Source organism: Salvelinus alpinus, chromosome 11, assembly GCF_045679555.1.
Source record: "Salvelinus alpinus chromosome 11, SLU_Salpinus.1, whole genome shotgun sequence".
Classification (NCBI taxonomy): Eukaryota; Metazoa; Chordata; class Actinopteri; order Salmoniformes; family Salmonidae; genus Salvelinus; species Salvelinus alpinus.
This window is the reverse complement of record NC_092096.1, coordinates 66,326,561-66,348,932: the sequence shown is the minus strand read 5'-3', so window position 1 is coordinate 66,348,932 and position 22,372 is coordinate 66,326,561. Positions and strand designations below refer to the sequence as shown.

The 22,372-nt window shown below is 42.2% G+C and overlaps 1 protein-coding gene across 6 annotated transcripts in view; it reads right to left on the bottom strand.

The window, feature by feature from the left end:
* Window positions 1–370: 370 nt before the first annotated feature.
* LOC139534681 (protocadherin-7-like) overlaps window positions 371–22,372 on the bottom strand; it is a 223,586-nt gene continuing 201,584 nt past the window's right edge. For 2 of the 6 annotated variants that reach the window (XM_071334046.1, XM_071334047.1), the window contains exons 3-4: window positions 6,797–6,815; window positions 5,009–5,123 (exon numbers count right to left, since the gene is read on the bottom strand). In XM_071334046.1, the coding sequence (XP_071190147.1) occupies window positions 6,799–6,815 (17 nt within the window). In that variant the 3' untranslated portion in view covers window positions 5,009–5,123; window positions 6,797–6,798. Of the gene's footprint in view, window positions 5,124–6,796; window positions 6,816–22,372 lie in introns of all 6 variants that reach the window. The other 4 variants (XM_071334043.1, XM_071334044.1, XM_071334045.1 and 1 more) reach the window with 3 other exon arrangements.

The window sequence follows — 22,372 nt, the reverse complement described above, 5'->3', positions numbered from 1 at the left end:
ACAATATAATTTTTGTGCTAGTTAGCTGTCCTTGCCCCAAAACTCCACACCAAAACTTCTTAGCGTTTTCTCCGTCTAGGGAGCCAATTTGTTTTCAGAACTTTTATTTCCATTACTGATCGTACTGGTTTTCTCATGTCTCTCTCTTGTCCTTCTGCAGCAGACACATGGTGAGCAGTATGTTTGGAACATCGAATCACAGTATCGAATCTTAATACATATAGAATGAGAGAATAGTGAGAATCGCAATACCTATCGAAGCCACTTTACTTAATGGGATAATATCGTTTTGTGAGGTCACTGGCAATTGCCAGCCGTATAAAAACATAGCATACAACTTATTCAAATCAATAAAGGAGTTAGTACAATATAGTTTTACCATGTTATATTTTAATTTCTGCAGAGACAAAAATTACAAGCAATTTATTTACAGAAACCTGTACAAAAGCAAATTAAATTATGTAAAATATTTCATAAATAGAAGTTGACTTGCGTTCAATACATTTTGCCATGTTCAGCTAAGCTGCGTGCATAGTGACTCATACTTAATTAAACAATGATAAACTGTTTACTCAATTTCTATATCAACATCCAAGTCGCAGGACAAATAGTTTATAGTTAATATTACAAATCTCATCACAGACTGTGAATGCTCAACAACGAATAGGAGAGAGATCTGACTAAACATACACCTCAGGTAGCAAAAATGATGATACATTTTATTCAGTTTTTCTTCTAAAAAACCAAACTTGCCTGTCATCTGTGGATTACCAGGTCAAGGGAGGAACCATTTGATATCGTCCCTGTTTCTTTTCTATCAGATAATATTGGACATTTAGAAGTAAGCACAAGTAGCCTATTGAATGTTTGATTAAAGAGTTGCATTTTTTGACAATCAACAAAAGCGTATTATAACACTTACCTCTCTGTATAGAACATTCTCTGTCTTTCTAGAAACACAGACATGCAATTTCCTTGATGTTCACTGAAAGTATAACACAACGAGAACCCACTACACACCTTCTTTCTGGTTTCCAGTGGTGTAACGCCACCATGCTTTGTAGAATTTGTGTATGTGTAGTGTTTTTTGTTGTTGTTGTTGTAATGCATGTGTTGTAAATGTGTTTTAGGGGTTGCTTTACGTCCTGAGGTGTGCATTCTGTCAGCATCTCGACCTTGCAGCATTTTTTTGTTCATTTTTTTTTTGTTGAACTCCTCACTTTTCCAACCTCTGCATTTAGCATTTATCGGCTTCCTCGCGTCCTGAACTGTCAAATGTCTCCAAGCGTTTCTTCAACTACACTCAATGTGTTCAATCCAGGAGAGTTGTTTCATGCACATAAGGTTGTCGCACTGAACATGTACATCAGCAGAACACCGTAGCAATAGGATAATCATTTTTCCATTACATCATCATTATTACTAGTATTAAGCAGAGTACAAAAAGTAGTAATTTGGTTATGAAAGTACACTATGCTAGGAATGGATATTAATACCTTGAACATTCCACGTTGAGACCCATCCAATAGCCACTCCACGTCATTGTACCACACTGTGTCGACAGGCTTACAAACATTTGACTGGTCACATCCCGAGAAGACAGAAAGTAACTGAATAGTTCCTCAGGAGGTATTTAAAATTGGACTATAATATCATCCCCACTACTTTTAGAAAGCATGTCAGCATAATTGGTTTTGTACCATTCCAAACCAACATTGAATCATACCAAATCGGTATAAAAAGGCACAATTGCATATTTTGCATTCACTCTACAGTTTAGTTTTTTGGACATTTTTCTTTTTTTTTTACAGAAGCACTCTAAATATACTAAGTTGCACCAGGAAAATATAAAATAAAATAAAAAACGAATAAAATACATAATGATCATCATTTCCAAGGATCTGATTGTTATTGTATATCAAATACAAAAAAAAAAAAGAGAGGGAAAAATGAAACGTAAATGCCATGCCGGTAGGAAGTTGCGAATCGTCTCACTGTATTATGTACGTCAGACTTTTCCAGGTGATGACGCAGGATAGGGTAGCACTACTTCAACTGAATCTATGTTATCACTGTGGGGTTTACGGTAGTGTTTAAGGTAGGGTTTACGGTAGGGTTTACGGTAGGGTTTACTGTAGGGTTTACGGTAGGGTTTACTGTTCAATGGAATTGGGGAACGCTGTGAAAATGTGTCTGATAGGAACAAAACCAAACCAACAATCAACAAAATATGATGGAACATGAAAGAAATATGCTAAATAAACATACATTTCTTCCTCCTCAAACCGATATACTTATTAATCGTACTACATGGCTAATGTCTGTTAGGTATAACAAAAGCAAGCAACAAGATGGACCTTCATGTTCACAGGTTAAGGATTTTTTTTTTAAACATTTTTCTTTGACATTTTTTTCTCCTCATTAAGTGAAGTAAATTCCCTTTAAACATGCAGTAAAAAGTACATATTTATGTATACAGTTTATAAGCATAGGAGCGCTTCTTCGAACGACAAGTAGTACTTACAGACTACAGATTGGTGGACTGCCAAATAGCAGTTGTTTTGAACCAAAGGGTTAGCTAACATATACAAGGGTTTCCATTGCATCTGATAGGAACTTTTCTCAGTTATGGCGGCAAGACCTTGTGCCTACTTACAGTACCGGCAGAAAAACACAACTTGCGATGGGTAATGGAGGTACAATATCTTCATATTGTGTGTGTGTGTGTGTGTGTGTGCATACGTTTGAGTCAGTCCAAACCACAACAGATATTCTCCTACATGTTGCGCCCTTGTTCATTTCAACCTATACTCACACTATACATTTACACGTATGTATTTAAAGCAACATAACTACCGAAAGCTATTTCTATGTGGTATTGTAGTTACTCTCTGATAGATGATGAATCCATATGCCAGTTTGTATTCCCTATGTTTTGGTTTCTCGCTCATACTAACTTGTAAAGGTACAATGTTAAACCATTGTATTTCCACACACCTTTTTGTGACTGTACATCAGTAGGTACTTTTGATTGTACTTCATTGAGCAGATTCTTACATTCTTGCTCAAAAGATGTCTGTCTGTGTCAATATGAAAATGTACTTCCGCCATTAGTGACATCTCCATTTATGGAAAGGTGGACATGGACTTAGTTAGAGTGTACTATGCTTACTATTATACGATAGATAGTGTGTTCGTGTCAGTGGTGTGTACCATATGGCATGTGCTGTTTAATCTATCACACACGCTAACACAAAATAAATGTCACGGCAAAACCTTTTCTGGACCAGCTCAACCTACCCTGTCGTGTTTACTTTTACATACCCAGCACTTCCCTCAACTAACTCACCTAAAGTGTAACCATGACATGTTAGCTGTGTGTGTTGATTTGTGTCTGCTTGTCTGTGTGGGCAAGAGAAACCATAATCAGCTTTATAACTTTCATCTGAATAGGAATCAATATTTTCCGGGGGGTGATACAGTATGCACAACCACGTACACATATTACGCAATTCAAGCAAAGAACGACAACCAGTTCAGATCTAGACAGAAAATAAGATCTGGAAGGACGGTTTAGTCTTCAACTCTCAGGCCATCCAAAGACAGAGAAAGAGAGACAGAGAAAGGTAGAGAGACAAGTGAGCTTTAAAGGTCAAAGGGTCTGAATCGATGTATATGTACAATGTACACTTGTGTTAGTGTCTATGAGAGAGACAAAGTGAGCATACTCGTAAATAAGCATACTTGGACATCAGTTCATCATACATTGTGTGTGTCATGGACTCCTAGGACATTGCCAACCGTATTGACTCCGTTTGTCAATGATATTCTGCCACGAATGAGGCGATACACACCGTCTTATCCACAGGACAGAAAGTTAAAGCTTAGTCTTTCCCAAATGTTATGATCTATGATGCCATGCTAGTAGCTTTCACAGTCTGTTGTTGTTTGGTTGTGTTTTTGGAGGAACGCAACTTTATGTCACAAGCTGTTGAAATGACGGGATCAAGAGTGGGTAGCACGGGGGGGGGATCATGACACGTGACATGTGTTACGTGACACGTTACTGAATGTATATGACATTTGCATCAGGGTAGGAGTGTCACTAAGTCCCCAAAAGGCATGACATCGGTCCTCTGTCACACGTTTCATTGTCACACTCAAGTTATAGAAAAAGATGGGGGAAAAAATGAAGGTCCTCTTTTTGTACATTACAGTCTTTGGGAGGCGGGGTCAGGGAGAGATAATGCATGCATGTTTTATGGAAATGAGTTGGTAATTGTACAGTGGTGATCATCAGGCAGCAGTAATGTTCCCATTGGCCCGACTCGCCGGCCGGCAGCAGTTATCCAATGTCTCGCTTCAAGTCCCACCAATAGCCCCATCCTCCTCTTCCTCTTGCAAGATAAGGTCAGAATCTGAATTTCAAAAAGGGATTATTTTTGTATCCACGTTGATTTTAGCATTGTTTCAGGTTGTTGTTTTTGATGTTTGTTGTTGTCTTGGAGAAGGGTTATCCTTGGACCTTTCCTGCTCAGTTAAGGTCGGTCTGGTACAGTAAAAAGTGTCTTCAGTTGTTGTTGTCGTGGTTGCCTACTATAGTTGTTGTTTGTTGCTAGAACCATGCGTACCGTGGCGCTAGCTCCACCGCCCCCCTCACAGGTAGACCTCCCGGCGGGTGAGCGTGCCACAGGATGAGGGTTTGTATTCCCCGGTGGGGGCCAGGGGGATCTCCTCGATGGGGTGACCCACCACCACCCCCTCCTCGACCCCCGGCGGGCTGAAGCTGGGCGAGCCGAAAGCTTCGTAGGAGGACGAGGAGGAGGCCATCTTCTTATTGAGCAAGTTGCGGTTGCGGTCGTTTCCCAGCATCACGTGAGAGGAGGGGTCTCCGTTGGCCATGGCGACCAGGGCTTCCTGTTGTTGTTGCTGCTCGGGAGGGTTGCTGCCGCTACCGCCACTGGTCGTGAAGGTGGAAAGCTTTGGTTGTTGGGTGGTAGTCGTCTTGGGCCGTCGCTCGGGCGACGTGCGCACAGGCATCCAGCAGGAGTCCGAGTGGCCGTACTCGTCGCATTCCCGAGTGCACTTGCCTGTCATGGCTACGTCAGGCAAGGTCCGGGTGTCTGGAGGGAAGAGAAGGAAAAAGAGAGAAGGTTCGTTAGTGAAAGTGTTCTGTTTCCCCAAAGTGGGACTAATATATAATGAATAGAAAAGTCTTTCACACTAACAATTCCTACCACTTTGTTTAGGGTTGTGGTCGCAAGAAATGTGTTAACAGGAAGTTTATTTTTCTTCCATTAGCTGCGTGAGTCTGTACATTTTCTCAGAAAATCACATCTCAATGTTTTTTATCTTTGGAATTGTATCACTGACAGATGTATTCAGATTAAATTGCTAAAATAGATTTTGCTTTCATGCAGAACACATACCACATGACCAAAACATACAAAAAAATACACGTCAAAAAAATAAACACCGAACATCGACAACACCTCAAACTGAAATAAAAGTGACGTGAACCGTAGCTGAAATAATGTAAGACTTCAAAATGTGGCGTTTGGCAAATTGTGTTGTGCTCCTCGACCATTGTCTAATGACATGCTATCTACTCTGTATGTGTGAGTAGACGTACACTGCTGTACTGTACGTCAGGATGTGAGAGAGACTGTGATATCAAGCTCTATATAAGCCAAAGTTTTTTTCTAGAGACACACGTAGTCACCTTCTGAACCAAGTAGTCTACTAGTCAATCACCTAGTCTCCTCTAAAATCCTCCACCAAGGACCTTAACCAATTAACCAATTACCAGCCAGATAAAGGAAAGCTAAGATTAACTACAGTGCATGTTCCTTGTTTTGAAAGAAGCGTTGTATGTATTTAAACACAACACTAAAAACTAGCACTGCAACTAATGTACAAGACGCACCATCAATAGGGTTACTACTTCCTGCTGGCAACCGCTGGTCACCATAACTGTAGTATTATTACTTCGTTTTTGTTGTTTTTTGCGCATAAAAATACAGATCAATCAATTCACAGATAAGATGTCTATGATAACTATGTCTCTCATGTGTCAAAACATATATACCGCACAAGCTCAGTTAAAAAGCTATAAGTTGAAAGCTAGACGTTCAAAGTTACCAGCGCCAGCGTGACATCCACTGAGGTTACCAAACTTTAGGAACACCTTGCTAATATTGAGTTGCACCGCATTCTGCCCTCAGAACAGCCTCAATCCGTCGGGACATGGACTCTACAAGGTGTCGAAAGCGTTCCACAGGGATGCTGGTCCATGTTGACTCCAATACTTCCTACAGTTGTGTCAAGTTGGCTGGATGTCGTTTGGGTGGTTGACTATTCTTGACACAAACCGCTGTACCTGGCACCTACTACCATATCCCGTTCAAAGGCACTTGCATCCTTTGTCTTGCCCATTTACCCTCTGAATGGCAGACATACATCATCCATGTCTCAATTGTTTCAAGGCTAAAAAATCCTTCTTTAACCCATCTCCTCCCCTTCATCTACACTGATTGAAGTGGACTTAACAAGTGACATCAATAAGGGATCTTAACTTTCAACCTGGTCAGTCCATGTCATGAAAAGAGCAAAATGTTTTGTACACTCAGTATAGATGCCATGTTAGATGAGTCTGCCAATGGCTAGACAGATGTGATGTATGAGCAGGAGAGGTGAAGTGCAAACCTAGAAAGATGTGATGTATGAGCAGGAGAGGTGAAGTGCAAACCTAGAAAGCATGCTGCCCTGGCTTTAGAAAATGTTACCCATGGCTTACTTTTAATGCTCTTTATCTCCTGTAAAAGAAGAATAGAATAGAATCACTGGTTGTGCTTGGCATTGCAGGTATTTTGAAAATAATATACGGTATGAGAAATTCTCCACTGCATTGAATTAGACTGCAATTCAATATATAACAAGGTATCAATGAAACTAATCAAAGATATGTGTAGAAACATGTCTAGTTTGGACTGGAGAAAAACATGCTCCAAGACAAGACTGGTTAGAGATCAGGGTTGCAAAGGGAGCGTAATTTACTGGAAACTTTGAAGTTTACCAGTAAACTACTAGAATTGTTGTTTCTTTCAAGGATTGCAGGTACCTTGGTAGTTCGAGAGTTGGGCCAGTTACAGAAAGGTTGTTGGATCGAATCCCTGAGCTGACAAGGAAAAAATATGTCATTCTGCCCTCGAACAATGTAGTTAACCCACTGTTCCCCAGTAGGCTGTCATTATAAATAAGAATTAGTTCTTAACTGACTTGCCTAGGTAAATATACAAAATATATCACAAGACATCTAGTGGCCCTTTTGGGTACTTCAGATTATAAGTGTCTGTAATTTTAAATATAATTTACATTTTCCAAATAAAAAATCAAACGACAAAGCTGTAAAACATTATCCTAAAAATAATACTAGATATGAATACTTTAAAAAAAACGTCATTCAAGTATAAACTACCAAAGTTACGATAGATTTTCTGTTAATTACCAAAACTACTGAAGATTCCAGTAACTTTGGTAAATTACCAGTATCTTTGCAACCCTAACAGAGATAGACAAAAGATAGAGAGGGAGAGAGCATGAGAGCAATACAGTTCTGTTGACTGGTATGATTCTGATTTACATTTACATCTTCAAAGCTACATCCCAAATCAAATGCATCCCGAGTGCCATTCCGCTGTTCTGTTTCTGTGAGTCCCTTGCCCATTCACCACAGAAATACACACCTACAAATCACCTCAATAAATCTATGCAGCCATGGGTCATTACAAATCCATATGCAGTCAGTGAGAAGAGGGTATATGTAAGTGTATGTAAGCCTAGACAATATTTGCACACATATTCAAGAGATTTGGTGGATTTTCCATGGCATTTGTGACCCGGAAAAAAAATATAAATTTCAGACTAAAAAAATGCACGAAACAAAGAGAATGAAGTCATGGCAACCGCAGTTGATTGTTAACATGCCAAGCGATCACAGGGAAATGGTAACAGATGTAGAATGGATGGAGGAAGGCAAAGAAGAAGAAAGAAATAAAGAAAGAGACATCTCCTTTTTTCTCCAAAGTGGCTCTTGATGGTTGAGCATTCAAGTAGATACAATCAGAGATCAAATATCTGTCTGAGCAAAGAGCCACCTTTCCTTTTATGAATCGCCTTGATTGGCTCTTGCATCTCAGCCTGGCTTACAACTGAGCCATCAAGGTTCTAGTCTTGAGCTGCTACTACCCACAAAGCACTGCGACAGCGGCTCTCCCGGATTTGCCCCGGCCTCATCTGATCACCAGACTATTCGCCCCCAATCATACTCTCAGCACCTCGGAGAGAAAGGAGAGGGGTGAAGAAGCCCTCTCGCCTTGCTCAGTCCAACCTGCAGCTAGCATCTCCACTGCCTGAAGTGAGAGAGGTGGGCCTCCACACAGGGCTGCCTTCTACATGAGCATTGCTACGGTCCTCAGTCATCTCAGAGGAAAGAGTGTATTACATTACACCATCTACAGTGATGTTTCTCACAGGGAAAACAGCTGGCTAGTGCGCTAATATCAACAGCTTCAGGTGCTTCAGTCTCTATAAAGATTTAGAGACTAAGATGACTCTATTGGTCAATTGCGCACAAGGTCCAATTGAAATGTGACTTCCGCTTCTAATCCAAACCTTCTGAAAGACACACATACATATACATCTGTTGTTGTTGTGGGGGGGGGGGGGGGGGGGGTTAAATTGGGGCAGCAGGTAGCCTAGTGGTTAGAGCGTTGGGCCAGTACCCAAAAGTGTTGCTGGATCGAATCCCCGAACTGACAAGGTAAAGAATCTGTCGTTCTGTCCCTGAACAAGGAAGTTAACCCACTGTTCCCCGGTAGGCCGTCATTGTAAATACGAATTTGTTCTTCAACTGACTTGTCTAGTTAAATAAAGGTTTAATAAAAACAAAGTGCCTCTGTCAGATTACTGCTGTTGTGGTGACAACCCTTTCCAACACGCTTGTATTTCACTGGCATCACTCAAAATACAACTATGATAAAAGTACAAGATGGGATGACTTAGTATACTGTATACTGTAATATAATAAAGTACAAATATGGATATTTGATGAAGAAAGAGTGTTTTGGGTAAGAGCAGAGATAAGCTCATTGCTCAGTAGCAGCACGGTCCATTGACTCCGGAGCCCAGCTAATATGAAGAGGTTTCACACTGTGATAATGAATTAGGCCAGAAGATCAAAGCCAGAGAGAGAGAGAGAGAGAGAGAGAGAGAGAGAGAGAAGAGAGAGAGAGAGAGAGCAGAGAGAGAGAGAGCAGAGAGAGAGAGAGAGAGAGAGAGAGAGAGAGAGAGAGAGAGAGAGAGAGCAGAGAGAGAGAGAGAGAGAGAGAGAGAGAGAGAGAGAGAGAGAGAGCTCCTCTATGTAGTAAAGGACCATTTCCTTCTCGCTGTCCTCGTGCCACCATTTTGAAAGCCCCTAGGGACAGGGCTGTCCATCGACATGCCTGTATTAAAAACACTTAAATGATACTAGTCGTCGGGAGCCAAAATCATCAAAAAAGCACTTAAAACAATGTGATCAAAATTTCTTAAACAGGATTTTTTTATTTCACCTTTTTCTTGTATCTTATTAGTGAGGATGTGTGTGGCGCTACATTTGGTGTGGCCCTCCCAGTTACAAAAAAAAAGTCTAATTGGATTTTTAATTTAAAGTTTATCTTTTTTATTTAAGAAAAACATTTCCCTGTTGGGGTTTAATTGTATTTATAATCACATTGTGCTCGGGAACATTTATATTTAGACAAAGGTCATTGGAAGGGTAAGGTTGGTACAGCATGAGAGTGAATGAGTCAGCCTTTTAGAGAGAAGAAATTGTAACATCCTACTCAGGAAGAAGGCCATATTGTTGGGCACGGGGACAAAATGATGGTACTGCACAACACAACAGTCCTTATTTAAGTCTACGCAATTCATGTCTATAAGAAGGAAGTAGGAAGAGCGTTTCTCTACACAACATTCAGTAAGTGTATAAAGAGCAGGGTGGTCTTTGTCCTGACGTCTACTCCCATAAAAACAAAACATCTGGGTCACTTTCCACGGTCAAAGCATCGCCATAACCTCAGAGCTCCAGAACGCCATAAAAAATGGCAGCTGCAAGGTTTCTACCCCAGGGCAGGGGAGTCCACAGTGGAATAGAGAACAGTGGCTGTGCTTGCCAAGGGCCCAGCTAGCTAACCACTGTCACTCTAACACAAGGGGCTTTCGGCCAAGTGGGTTTGTACATAATGTACCCAGCACTCAGTCCCTTTCAATGGACTCAAAAGACGCGTCCACTTCGCAAGGTATAGAATGGTGGACGGGTGGTGGCGGATCTGAGAAGGGAAAATATGTCTTCTTTTCTTTGAGGTAATTACACATGGACGAAAGTCAATGTTGCCACCGTGAAGGCTACCTGCTGCTACATCGCTGGTGTGAAGATATTTCTGTCTTAAAGCTACTGGACTACTGAGAGCAGTGGCTGCACTGAGCCGGACTTTACTGCACGTCTGTAACAGCCGATGGTTAAAGTCTTTATTTGCAAAGGCAGAATAGAGTTTAGATATGGGGTATTACAGTGGACGACTGAGATGTATGAAATTGAGGGATATATGGTGTGTGTGTGTGTGTGTGTGTGTGTGTGTGTGTGTGTGTGTGTGTGTGTGTGTGTGTGTGTGTGTGTGTGCGTGCGTGCGTGCGTGCGTGCGTGCGTGCGTGCGTGCGTGCGTGCGTGCGTGCGTGCGTGCGTGCGTGTGTGTCTGTCTAGAAGATTGGGAGTGCCCCTGCCAGCTTGTGTGGGTGTTTTAGTGAGTGTGCTTACATCAGTTTGTGTGTGTATTTATGTCAACACAGCACGTCTGTTTGTACATGAGTGTGTATGTCTACGTCTCCTTCTCTCACATCAACATTCCATCCGCATCATCAAGTCAGACTCACGCCAGTCGATTCAACTAAAACTCTCCATCCCCCAGGCAGTCCAGTATCAGGCGTCCAGTGAGCTTGCGCTACAGAAACAGATTCAGGCGTCCTGCCCTTTTGCCCTGCGTTTTCCAGTTGGGAGCCTCGGCCAAAACGGTGGGGCCAAAGAGCGAATGAACGGAGACAGAGAGAGAGTGGGAGTGAGTGAATGAGCAGCGCAGATGCACTAGCCCTCTATGCCCTGTCTGTTAGCTAGCTGGACACTGTGGATGGCTGGACAGCAGATAGGGGTCAGTATGGCTGGGACAGAAAGAAAGAGAGAAAGAGATGTGGAGAGAGAGAGCGAGCGAGAAAGAAATAGAGAGAGAAAGAGAGAAAGAGAAAGAGAAAGAGAGAGAGAGAGAGAGGGAGAGACGTGGAGGCTGGGGGTGGGTGGGGTCTCTCCATACAATGGACACAGTGTTTTCACAGCCTCTATGTCTCTTCAGTCACGTCTTTCTTCTACAAAATTCAATCTGAAACCCTCATCATATTCCCCTAGTTAAGCGTCTAAAAACACTCACTCCTAAAATGTAATTAAAGCCTGCAAGGCCTTTCACATACTTTAAATTTACCCAAATAAAACCATTATTGCTGAGAACAAGGATAATTGTTTATCCGTCTACAAATAGTGTCACCACCGACAAAGCTTGACAATAAGAGCGTACAGTGATTGGTGTCATATGGACTACTTCACCCAGCTGAAAGATTAATCCTGCAAAACAAAAATACATTTAGGTGAAAAATAGGAGGGGAGAGGAAGAGAGAGACACAGAGAGAGACAGAGACACAGAGAGAAACAGAGACAGAGACACACAGAGAGACAGAGACACAGAGAGAGAGAGAGACACAGAGAGAGAGAGAGAGACGAGAGACACAGAGAGAGAGAGACAGAGAGAGAGAGAGAGAGAGAGACAGAGAGAGAGAGACAGACAGACAGACAGACAGACAGACAGACAGACAGACAGACAGACAGACAGACAGACAGAGAGACAGACAGAGAGACAGACAGACAGACAGACAGACAGACAGACAGACAGACAGACAGACAGACAGACAGACAGACAGACAGACAGACAGACAGACAGACAGACAGACAGACAGACAGACAGACAGACAGACAGACAGACAGACAGACAGACAGACAGACAGACAGACAGACAGACAGACAGACAGACAGACAGACAGACAGACAGGAATAGTATGAGAAGAGAACAAGTGAGAGATTGAGAAAAAACATCTAAATAAAGGGTAATAGAATGAGCACTATCATTTACTATGCAGTCACTCTGTCCTATTCTCCCTTTCTCTCCACTAACAGCTTTCATTTAATTAGGTGGAACTCAGCCTGGGTATGAGAACTAATTAGCGGCCTGTGATCTTCTGCCTCTCAGGCTGATCTGACTCTCAGTCTTACTGGGAGGCTCCTGCAGCATAACCCCACCGCTGAGAGTTTGCCTCACCATCAAACGATTCTACTAGTGCTATGATTCACACAGTACACAATTAATACTAGTGCTATATGATTCACACAGTACACAACTAATACTAGTGCTATATGATTCACACAGTACACAACTAATACTAGTGCTATCTGATTCACACAGTACACAATTAATACTAGTGCTATCTGATTCACACAGTACACAATTAATACTAGTGCTATCTGATTCACACAGTACACAATTAATACTAGTGCTATATGATTCACACAGTACACAATTAATACTAGTGCTATATGATTCACACAGTTTACAACTAATACTAGTGCTATATGATTCACACAGTACACAACTAATACTAGTGCTATATGATTCACACAGTTCACAATTAATACTAGTGCTATCTGATTCACACAGTTCACAATTAATACTAGTGCTATATGATTCACACAGTTCACAATTAATACTAGTGCTATATGATTCACACAGTACACAATTAATACTAGTGCTATATGATTCACACAGTTCACAATTAATACTAGTGCTATATGATTCACACAGTACACAATTAATACTGGTGCTATATGATTAACACAGTTCACAATTAATACTAGTGCTATATGATTAACACAGTTCACAATTAATACTAGTGCTATATGATTCACACAGTACACAATTAATACTAGTGCTATATGATTCACACAGTTCACAATTAATACTAGTGCTATATGATTCACAGACTAAAGGCGGTGTAAAAATGTATTTTCTTTCTGAAGAGAAAGGAGGGAGGGAGGAAAAAAGGACAGATGGAAGGGAGGAAGGAAGGAAACAAGGGAAGAAGGAAGGAGAAGAAAATGAGAGGAAAAAAAGAGAGGTGAAGAGAGAGTCAAAGGGAGGTGTTGAATAATGACAGGGAACACAGACAGAAAAATAAGCGCATGGTAAAGGGGATATTTGTCTTTCTCTGCTAAGCTGTTAAGGAATTAAGGAAGGATGAAAAAGAGAGAGAGATCTGTGGGAATAAAATGAAAGGGAGGCCTGGAGAGCCCTGACCTTTTGCAGATGAGACGCGGTGGGTAATGTTCACAACATAATTAATTGTTGGTATTAATTAACACACACCACGCACGTCGGCAGAGGTGTTTAAGTGCCATTGTGTGAACCGAGGACAGTACAGTCCTACAAATCACCTTTAAATCCTAGCTTTCTCCCGAGTGGAGAAGCGGTCTAAGGTACTGCATCACAGTGCTGAGCCACCACTACAACCTGGTGTTAGATCCCAGTCTGTGTCACAGCTGACTGTGACCGGGAGCCCCATAGGGCGGCGCACAATTGGCCCAGCGCCGTCCGAGTTAGGGGAGGGTTTGGCCGGGGGGCTTTCCTTGGCTCATTGCGCTCTAGCGACTTCCTGTGGTGGGCCAGGCGTCTACAAGCTTCGGTCATCAGTCAACAGGTGTTTCTTTTGACACACTGGTGCGGCTGGCTTCCGGGTTAAGCGAGCGGTGTGTTAAGAAGCAGCGTGGCTTGGTGGGTCCTGTTGACCTTCGCCTCTCCTGAGCCCCGTTAGGGAGTTGAAGCGATCGTAACTACCAACTGGATATCACAAAATTAGGGAGAATAAAAATATCTCCCTAGCTCATACATTGACACTGGATTCTACAAAGCTATTAGCTACTGATTTGATTCCAAGATGGCCACCAGCTGTATGACCCTGATTGGTTATATACACAATTTTGAATCCCAATATTAAATCCAAAATGGAAAATAGATTGTGATTTCTGAATATTATAAAATGACAACTGAGGCATTCTGCAACCCTATGATGACTCTATATGAGGTACTTATAGGCTCATGTATTTCTAATTTCCATTGTCTTTTAGATCATGTCTTAGGCCTATACATGGAGCCAATAGACTAGCTCCAGCAATGCTTCATTCAGGCCTATATGGCTGGATTTTATTTTTCTCTTTCAGCACGTTGGCAATACAGTATCTGGTATAATGAGTGTACTGACAGACTACTCCAGACGTGATTCATTGAAGAGAGATTAACTAGCATAATTTCATTCTAGTGACAATCTCACAGCCAATTACCAAATATGGCTCTCTCTACTTCTCAGGCAACTCTCTCTCTCTCTCGTTCTCTACCTAATCAGTAAGCTAGGCAGGTTGGAAACGAGACCCCATAAATTCAGCGTTGACCCTCCTCCTCATGCTCCTCCATTCATTTCTCGTATCACAGCCACAAGCCCAGCACACACACACGCGCACGCATGCACGCACGCACGCATACACACACCAAGCATGTGCGCGCACCTACACACACATCATTAAAATGATGCCATAAGCTAACTAAGCACATCATTAGGATTAGTAGCTAAATAATATCCTACACCACAGATGGATATATTGAACAGGCCTATACCTGCCACAGTGACCACAATACAGCAACTACCTCAACACACTACTCTAGAAACCACAATACAACAACTACCTCAACACACTACTCTAGAAACCACAATACAACAACTACCTCAACACACTACTCTAGAAACCACAATAGAACTACCTCAACACACTACTCTAGAAACCACAATACAACTACCTCAACACACTACTCTAGAAACCACAATACAACAACTACCTCAACACACTACTCTAGAAACCACAATACAACAACTACCTCAACACACTACTCTAGAAACCACAATACAACAACTACCTCAACACACTACTCTAGAAACCACAATACAACTACCTCAACACACTACTCTAGAAACCACAATACAACTACCTCAACACACTACTCTAGAAACCACAATACAACAACTACCTCAACACACTACTCTAGAAACCACAATACAACTACCTCAACACACTACTCTAGAAACCACAATACAACTACCTCAACACACTACTCTAGAAACCACAATACACCTACCTCAACACACTACTCTAGAAACCACAATACAACTACCTCAACACACTACTCTAGAAACCACAATACAACAACTACCTAAACACACTACTCTAGAAACCACAATACACCTACCTCAACACACTACTCTAGAAACCACAATACACCTACCTCAACACACTACTCTAGAAACCACAATACAACAACTACCTCAACACACTACTCTAGAAACCACAATACACCTACCTCAACACACTACTCTAGAAACCACAATACACCTACCTCAACACACTACTCTAGAAACCACAATACAACAACTACCTCAACACACTACTCTAGAAACCACAATACAACTACCTCAACACACTACTCTAGAAACCACAATACAACTACCTCAACACACTACTCTAGAAACCACAATACAACTACCTCAACACACTACTCTAGAAACCACAATACAACAACTACCTCAACACACTACTCTAGAAACCACAATACAACAACTACCTCAACACACTACTCTAGAAACCACAATACAACTACCTCAACACACTACTCTAGAAACCACAATACAACTACCTCAACACACTACTCTAGAAACCACAATACAACTACCTCAACACACTACTCTAGAAACCACAATACAACTACCTCAACACACTACTCTAGAAACTACAATACAACAACTACCTCAACACACTACTCTAGAAACCACAATACAACTACCTCAACACACTACTCTAGAAACCACAATACAACAACTACCTCAACACACTACTCTAGAAACCACAATACAACTACCTCAACACACTACTCTAGAAACCACAATACAACAACTACCTCAACACACTACTCTAGAAACCACAATACAACTACCTCAACACACTACTCTAGAAACCACAATACAACTACCTCAACACACTACTCTAGAAACCACAATACACCTACCTCAACACACTACTCTAGAAACCACAATACAACTACCTCAACACACTACTCTAGAAACCACAATACAACAACTACCTCAACACACTACTCTAGAAACCACAATACAACTACCTCAACACACTACTCTAGAAACCACAATACTACTACCTCAACACGGTACTCTAGATGGATCTATACTACCCACTCTAGAATGAATGTGAACTAAATTAATCAAGCTTAATGTTCCTGCAACACTACCACTCTAAACGTACACAGCATATCTCAACAAACTATGCCGAATGACACTAGGCCAGGACCATAGCATAGGCTATTTTAAAGTATGATTGAACTCAACATTATCATATTGCTTTTATATTTTGTTTACAATTGATCACATTCTCCTTGTTGTGGCATACAAAATACTTAAAAAAAAAAAAAAAACGCAAACCTAGAGATGAAGTGTTCTGGTATGGCGTAGATGCTGCCCTGGTGGGAACTGATAAAACAAAGCTAGTTTATTTTTCAACCAAACACACAGCTCTGCCTTCACAGTCCACAGCAATACCACACTTACCAGTGCATGCAGTGTTTTATCATGACACAATGCCAGGCATACACAGAAAGAAACAAGACAGGCACAGTAGCAATGCAAATACATTTCAATACATCTCAATGGGAAATGGGAGACGGCGGGTGTGCAGAAAATGGTAGGGCTTGAGCATTTACTGTGAGTCGTGAAATTGTGTTTTTTTGTTGTTGTTGTTAATTCGCTAAATTCTCTTCCTCCAGGCTTGTAGAAGGAAGTCTCATTGCCCATTTCAACTGTCGTTCTTTATCACACACTCCCAGGACCGCCAACACAATGGCCTATTTTACACCATCAAATGCTTATTTGTCAAAATATAATTTCAATGAAATCCCCCCCCTTCAAACCTGCCTGAGTCTTTCGCTTTGCCTCTCTTTTAACCAACTGGAATAATAAATAAAAAACATGTACATTGCTGTGCTTGTACAGACAGAGAGAAGAATCTCATTATTTGCATCACACAGAAACCAGTTGATTATGGGGATTCAAAAGATGTCAAATGCACATTTCCTTGGGAATCTCACAGATGTATTTCCATCCCAGAAGAGTTCAAATGTGCTAGGTACAAACACTGGTTCATTTCAACCACATGTACTACCCAGAGAGGGTTACAAAACACTGGCATTACTAAGTAATGGCATACTGCTTGGCAAAGGCAACCTTAACGATAGCCTCGGAATTGCATCAGAATTTCATTATTGTGTACTGCTTACTATGCAAATATGTGTGAGTGGCCTACATATTGCAAGTCACATTGCATTTACAGTACAACGGACACACACTGTATTGTACCAAAAGCTATTTCTTCTGGTAACAGGCATACACACAAGAGACCTGCTCCTTCCGGACCAGTTCTGTGTCAGTAACTACTACACAAAGCAATGCAAACTAGTCAAGTAGCATGTAGCACCTACAGCAGCCAGTTCCAACAGGAGGTCAGTCAAGTCACTCAATGAAAAACCACTTTGCCACAAGGGTGCTGAGGAGTAAATATATTTTTATAATAAATGTATTATTAATGCTCAATCTAATTGGGTGGGCCTGGCAGGGTCTGGCTCGGGTAGGCCTGTGTCCACCCAGGCCTACGCCCCTGGCTATCTGTAGCCTATCTAGCATTGTGCATCATGGCTTAATGCAGGGTCAGCCATGAGGTAGTGAGGTGTAATTAAGTTGACCCTAAGGGGGGGATAGAAAGACAGACAGCAGACACACTAACACCACGAGGCCTTACTGCCCCACTCTGCACCCAAATAGAGCTTAAAGCTCAAATAGAACTGAAGCCAAGTTATTCAGGTACATTTTTCCGGGGGGCGATATGCCCAGAAGTCAGACCGCGCAGGTGGCTATTGCTCTCAACTACAACCTCATCAAAATATGCCTGAACACGGAAAGCCTTGACTTGGATTAGGAAATAACTCAGTTTTTGTCAGCTTCTGCAAAGATACAAAATTCTAAATTGGTCTTTTGTGCACAAAATGTATAGTAAAAGCAGTAAGATTTAGAGACAAAATATTCAGACTCCTTGACTTTTTCCACATGATGTTACGTTACAGCCTAAAATGTATTAAATAGTGTTCTCATCAATTTACACACAATACCCCATAATTCATTTTTGCTAATTTATTACAAATAAACTGAAATATCACATTTACATAAGTATTCAGACCCTTTACTCAGTACTTTGTTGAAGCACCTTTGGTAGCGGTTACAGCCTCGAATCTTCTTGGGTATGACGCTACAAGCTTGGCAAACCTGTATTTGGGAAGAGTCTCCCATTTTTCTCTGCAGATCTTCTCAAGCTCTGTCAGGTTGGATGGGGAGCATTGGTGCACAGCTATTTTCATGTCTCTCCAGAGATGTTTGATCAAGTTCAAGTCCGGGCTCTGGCTGGGCCACTCAAGGACATTCAGAGACTTGTCCCGAAGCCACTCCTGCGTTGTCTTGGCTGTGTGCTTAGGGTCGTTGTCCTATTGGAAGGTGAACCTTCACCCCAGTCTGATGTCCTGAGCGCTCTGGAGCAGATTTTCATCAAGGATCTCTCTGTACTCTGCTCCGTTCATCTTTTATTCCATCCTGACTAGTTTTTCAGTCCCTGCTGCTGAAAAACATCCCCACAGCATGATGCTGCCACCATCATGCTTCACTATAGGGATGGTGCCAGGATTCCTCCAGACGTGACGCTTGACATTCAGGCCAAAGAGTTTCATAAGAGCAGAGCATCTTGTTTCTCATGGTCTGGCGGGGTGTCACGTGCCTTTTACTGAGGAGTGGCTTCCGTCTGGCCACTCTACCATAAAGGCCTGATTGGTGGAGTGGTGCAGAGATGGTTGTTCTTCTGGAAGATTCTCCCATCTCCACAGAGGAATGGGCATCCAGCATTAGGAAGAGTCTTGGTGTGTCCAAACTTCTTCCATTTAAGAATGATGGAGGCCACTGTGTTCTTGGAGACCTTCAATGCTGCAGACATTTTTTGGTACCCTTCCCCAGATCTGTGCCTCGACTCAATCCTGTCTTACAGCTCTACGGACAATTCCTTCGACCTCATGACCTGGTTTTGCTATGACATGCACTGTCAACTGTGAGACCTTATATAGACAGGTGTGTGTCTTTCCAAATCATGTCCAATCAATTGAATTTACCACAGGTGGACTCCAATCAAGTTGTAGAAACATCTCAATGATGATCAATGGAAACAGGATGCACCTGAACTCAATTTCTAGTATCATAGCAAAGGTATTTCAGTTTAGTTTTTTTTTTTTATACATTTGCAAAAATCTATAAAAACCTGTTTTCGCTTTGTCATTATGGGTTATTGTGTGTAGATTGCTGAGGAAGTTTTTTAAATTTAATTTTATACATTTTAGAATAAGGCTGTAACGTAACAAAATTTGGAAAAAGTCAAGGGGTCTGAATTCTTTCCGAAGGCGACGGTATGTCTGGTATTGTTGCGAGAGTTCAGAAAGATGCAAAAGATGATTAATTCAAACAATTTTCGAGGCCAGATCAGTGAAACATCCTTGTGTTCCAAGAACAGTGAGTACCTTACCATCGACCAAGACAATATGTAAGAACAGTGAGTACTGTACCATTGATAAACCCTACAATTTACCATGACATCCTAATAGCCTCACCCAACACATAAAAGCATAATGAACATCAGCCTTTGCTTTCATTCAAGCGGTAACAATAACTTTGCTTCACGTCTGTAGCCATGAAATGATTTGAAAGGCTGGTCATGGCTCACATCAACACCGTTATCCCAGAAACCCTAGACCCACTCCAATTTGCATACCGCACCAACAGATCAACAGATGATGCAATCTCTATTGCACTCCACACTGCCCTTTCCCACCTGAACAAAAGGAACACATATGTGAGAATGCTATTCATTGACTACAGCTCAGCGTTCAACACCATAGGGCCCTCAAAGCTCATCAATAAGCTAAGGACCCTGGGACTGAACACTTCCCTCTGCAGCTGGATCCCGGACTTCCTGACGGACCGCCCCCAGGTGGTAAACGTAGGTAACAACACATCCGCCACGCTGATCCTCAACACGGGGGCCCCTCAGGGGTGTGTGGTCAGTCCCCTCCTGTCCTCCCTGTTCACTCATGACTGCATGGCCAGGCACGACTCCAACACCATCATTAAGTTTGCTGATGACACAACAGTGGTAGGCCTGATCACCAACAACGATGAGACAGCCTATAGGAAGGAGGTCAGAGACCTGACCATGTTGTGCCAGGACAACAACCTCTCCCTCAATGTGATCAAGACAAAGGAGATGATTGTGGACTATAGGAAAAGGAGGACCGAGCAAGCCCCCATTCTCATGGGTGGGGCTGTAGTGAAGCAGGTTGAGAGCTTCAAGTTCCTTGGCGTCCATATCACCAACAAACTAATATGGTCCAAGCACACCAAGACAGTCATAAAGAGGGCACGACAAAACCTATTCCCCCTCAGAAGACTGAAAATATTTGGCATGGGTCCTCAGATCCTCAAAAGGATTTACTGCTGCACCATCGAGAGCATCCTGACGGGTTGCATCACTGCCTGGTACGGCAACTGCTCGGCCTCTGACCGCAAGGCACTACAGAGGTTAGTGTGTATGGCCCAGTACATCACCGGGGCCAAGCTTCCGGCCATCCAGGACCTCTATACCAGGCTGTGTCAGAGGAAGGCCCTAAAAATTGTCAAAGACTCCAGCCACCCTCGTCATAAACTGTTCTCTTTGTTACTGCACGGCAAGCGGTACCGGAGCACCAAGTCTAGGTCCAAGAGGCTTCTTAACAGCTTCTACCCCGAAGCCATAAGACTCTTGAACAGCTAATCAAATGGCTACCCAGACTATTAGCATTATTTACTGCTGCTATTTAATTATCTGTTATTCTTATCTCATACTTTTTTGGGGGGTATTTTCTTAAAACTGCACTGTTGTTTAAGGTCTTGTAAGTAAGCATTTCACTGTAAAGTCTACTACACCTGTTTTATTTGGCGCATGTGACAAATAACATTTGATTTGATTTGCTTCCACGGTCTGTTCTGAGGACACTTTTCCTCTGAAGCACCAGAAAGCGAATGAATTAGCGACATAGCTTTGTCCCACATGATACCAACATCGTTTAATTCAATATAACTGCAAGGGCATTTCTCTGATTGTACAATTGAATTAATTTAAATGGAAGGTCCCCGTGAAACCTGTGGTTGCCAGCCAACGAGCAGCGTGTGGGCTCTGGTAAGTGCAAGGGTGGCATATACGATGTCTCCTTATCCTTCATCATCATCATCATCATCATAGCCGAGTTCCTAAAACCTACAGCGAGCCTTTCAATGTCATTCGGCCATTTGCACATAGAGACTAACCCCAAAACACAGACACTAGTAAGACTAGAGTGGATTAGCACACAACAGAAAGACCCATAGACAGTGGTAATAGATCTGCCTTGAGGTTGTGATCCTATATGGCCTTGATGAAGGTCCTTGTCATGTACTTCAAGCCATTTCTAACAGTGTGTGGGTCGGGTTGGGGACTGTGGACACCATGGGGGAGTCCTGATTTAACTCAGAGACTAACTTCACAGCCCATTGTTGTGACATAGCTCTTATCTGTGCTGGCACCAACCGATCAATATGGTCTGTATTCCTCTACAGCAGCAGGAGAGAGAGAGGCAGCCGCAACAAACGCTGGCTCTGCGTGTGTGTGTACGTGTGTGTGTGTGTGTGTGTGTGTGTGTTAGTCTGTGTGTCTGTGTGTGTTTGCCATTGGTGTGTGTATAGAGTGTGTAAGACTTTAAAAAGGGGGGACAGTGTTAGTATATGTCAGTGTATTTGCCTCCCCATTCCCTCCATCTCTTTGAAACACATTTTCCATCTCGTCATCCATGCTTCACCTCTCCTGCATGAGGGGGGGGGGGGGGCTGCATCTCAGTGGTCCAAAGTGTCTTCCTCTCTTCTTCGTGTTCTTTTCGTCGTCAACAATGATGCAAATGAACCGGAACAGGTGAAAGGA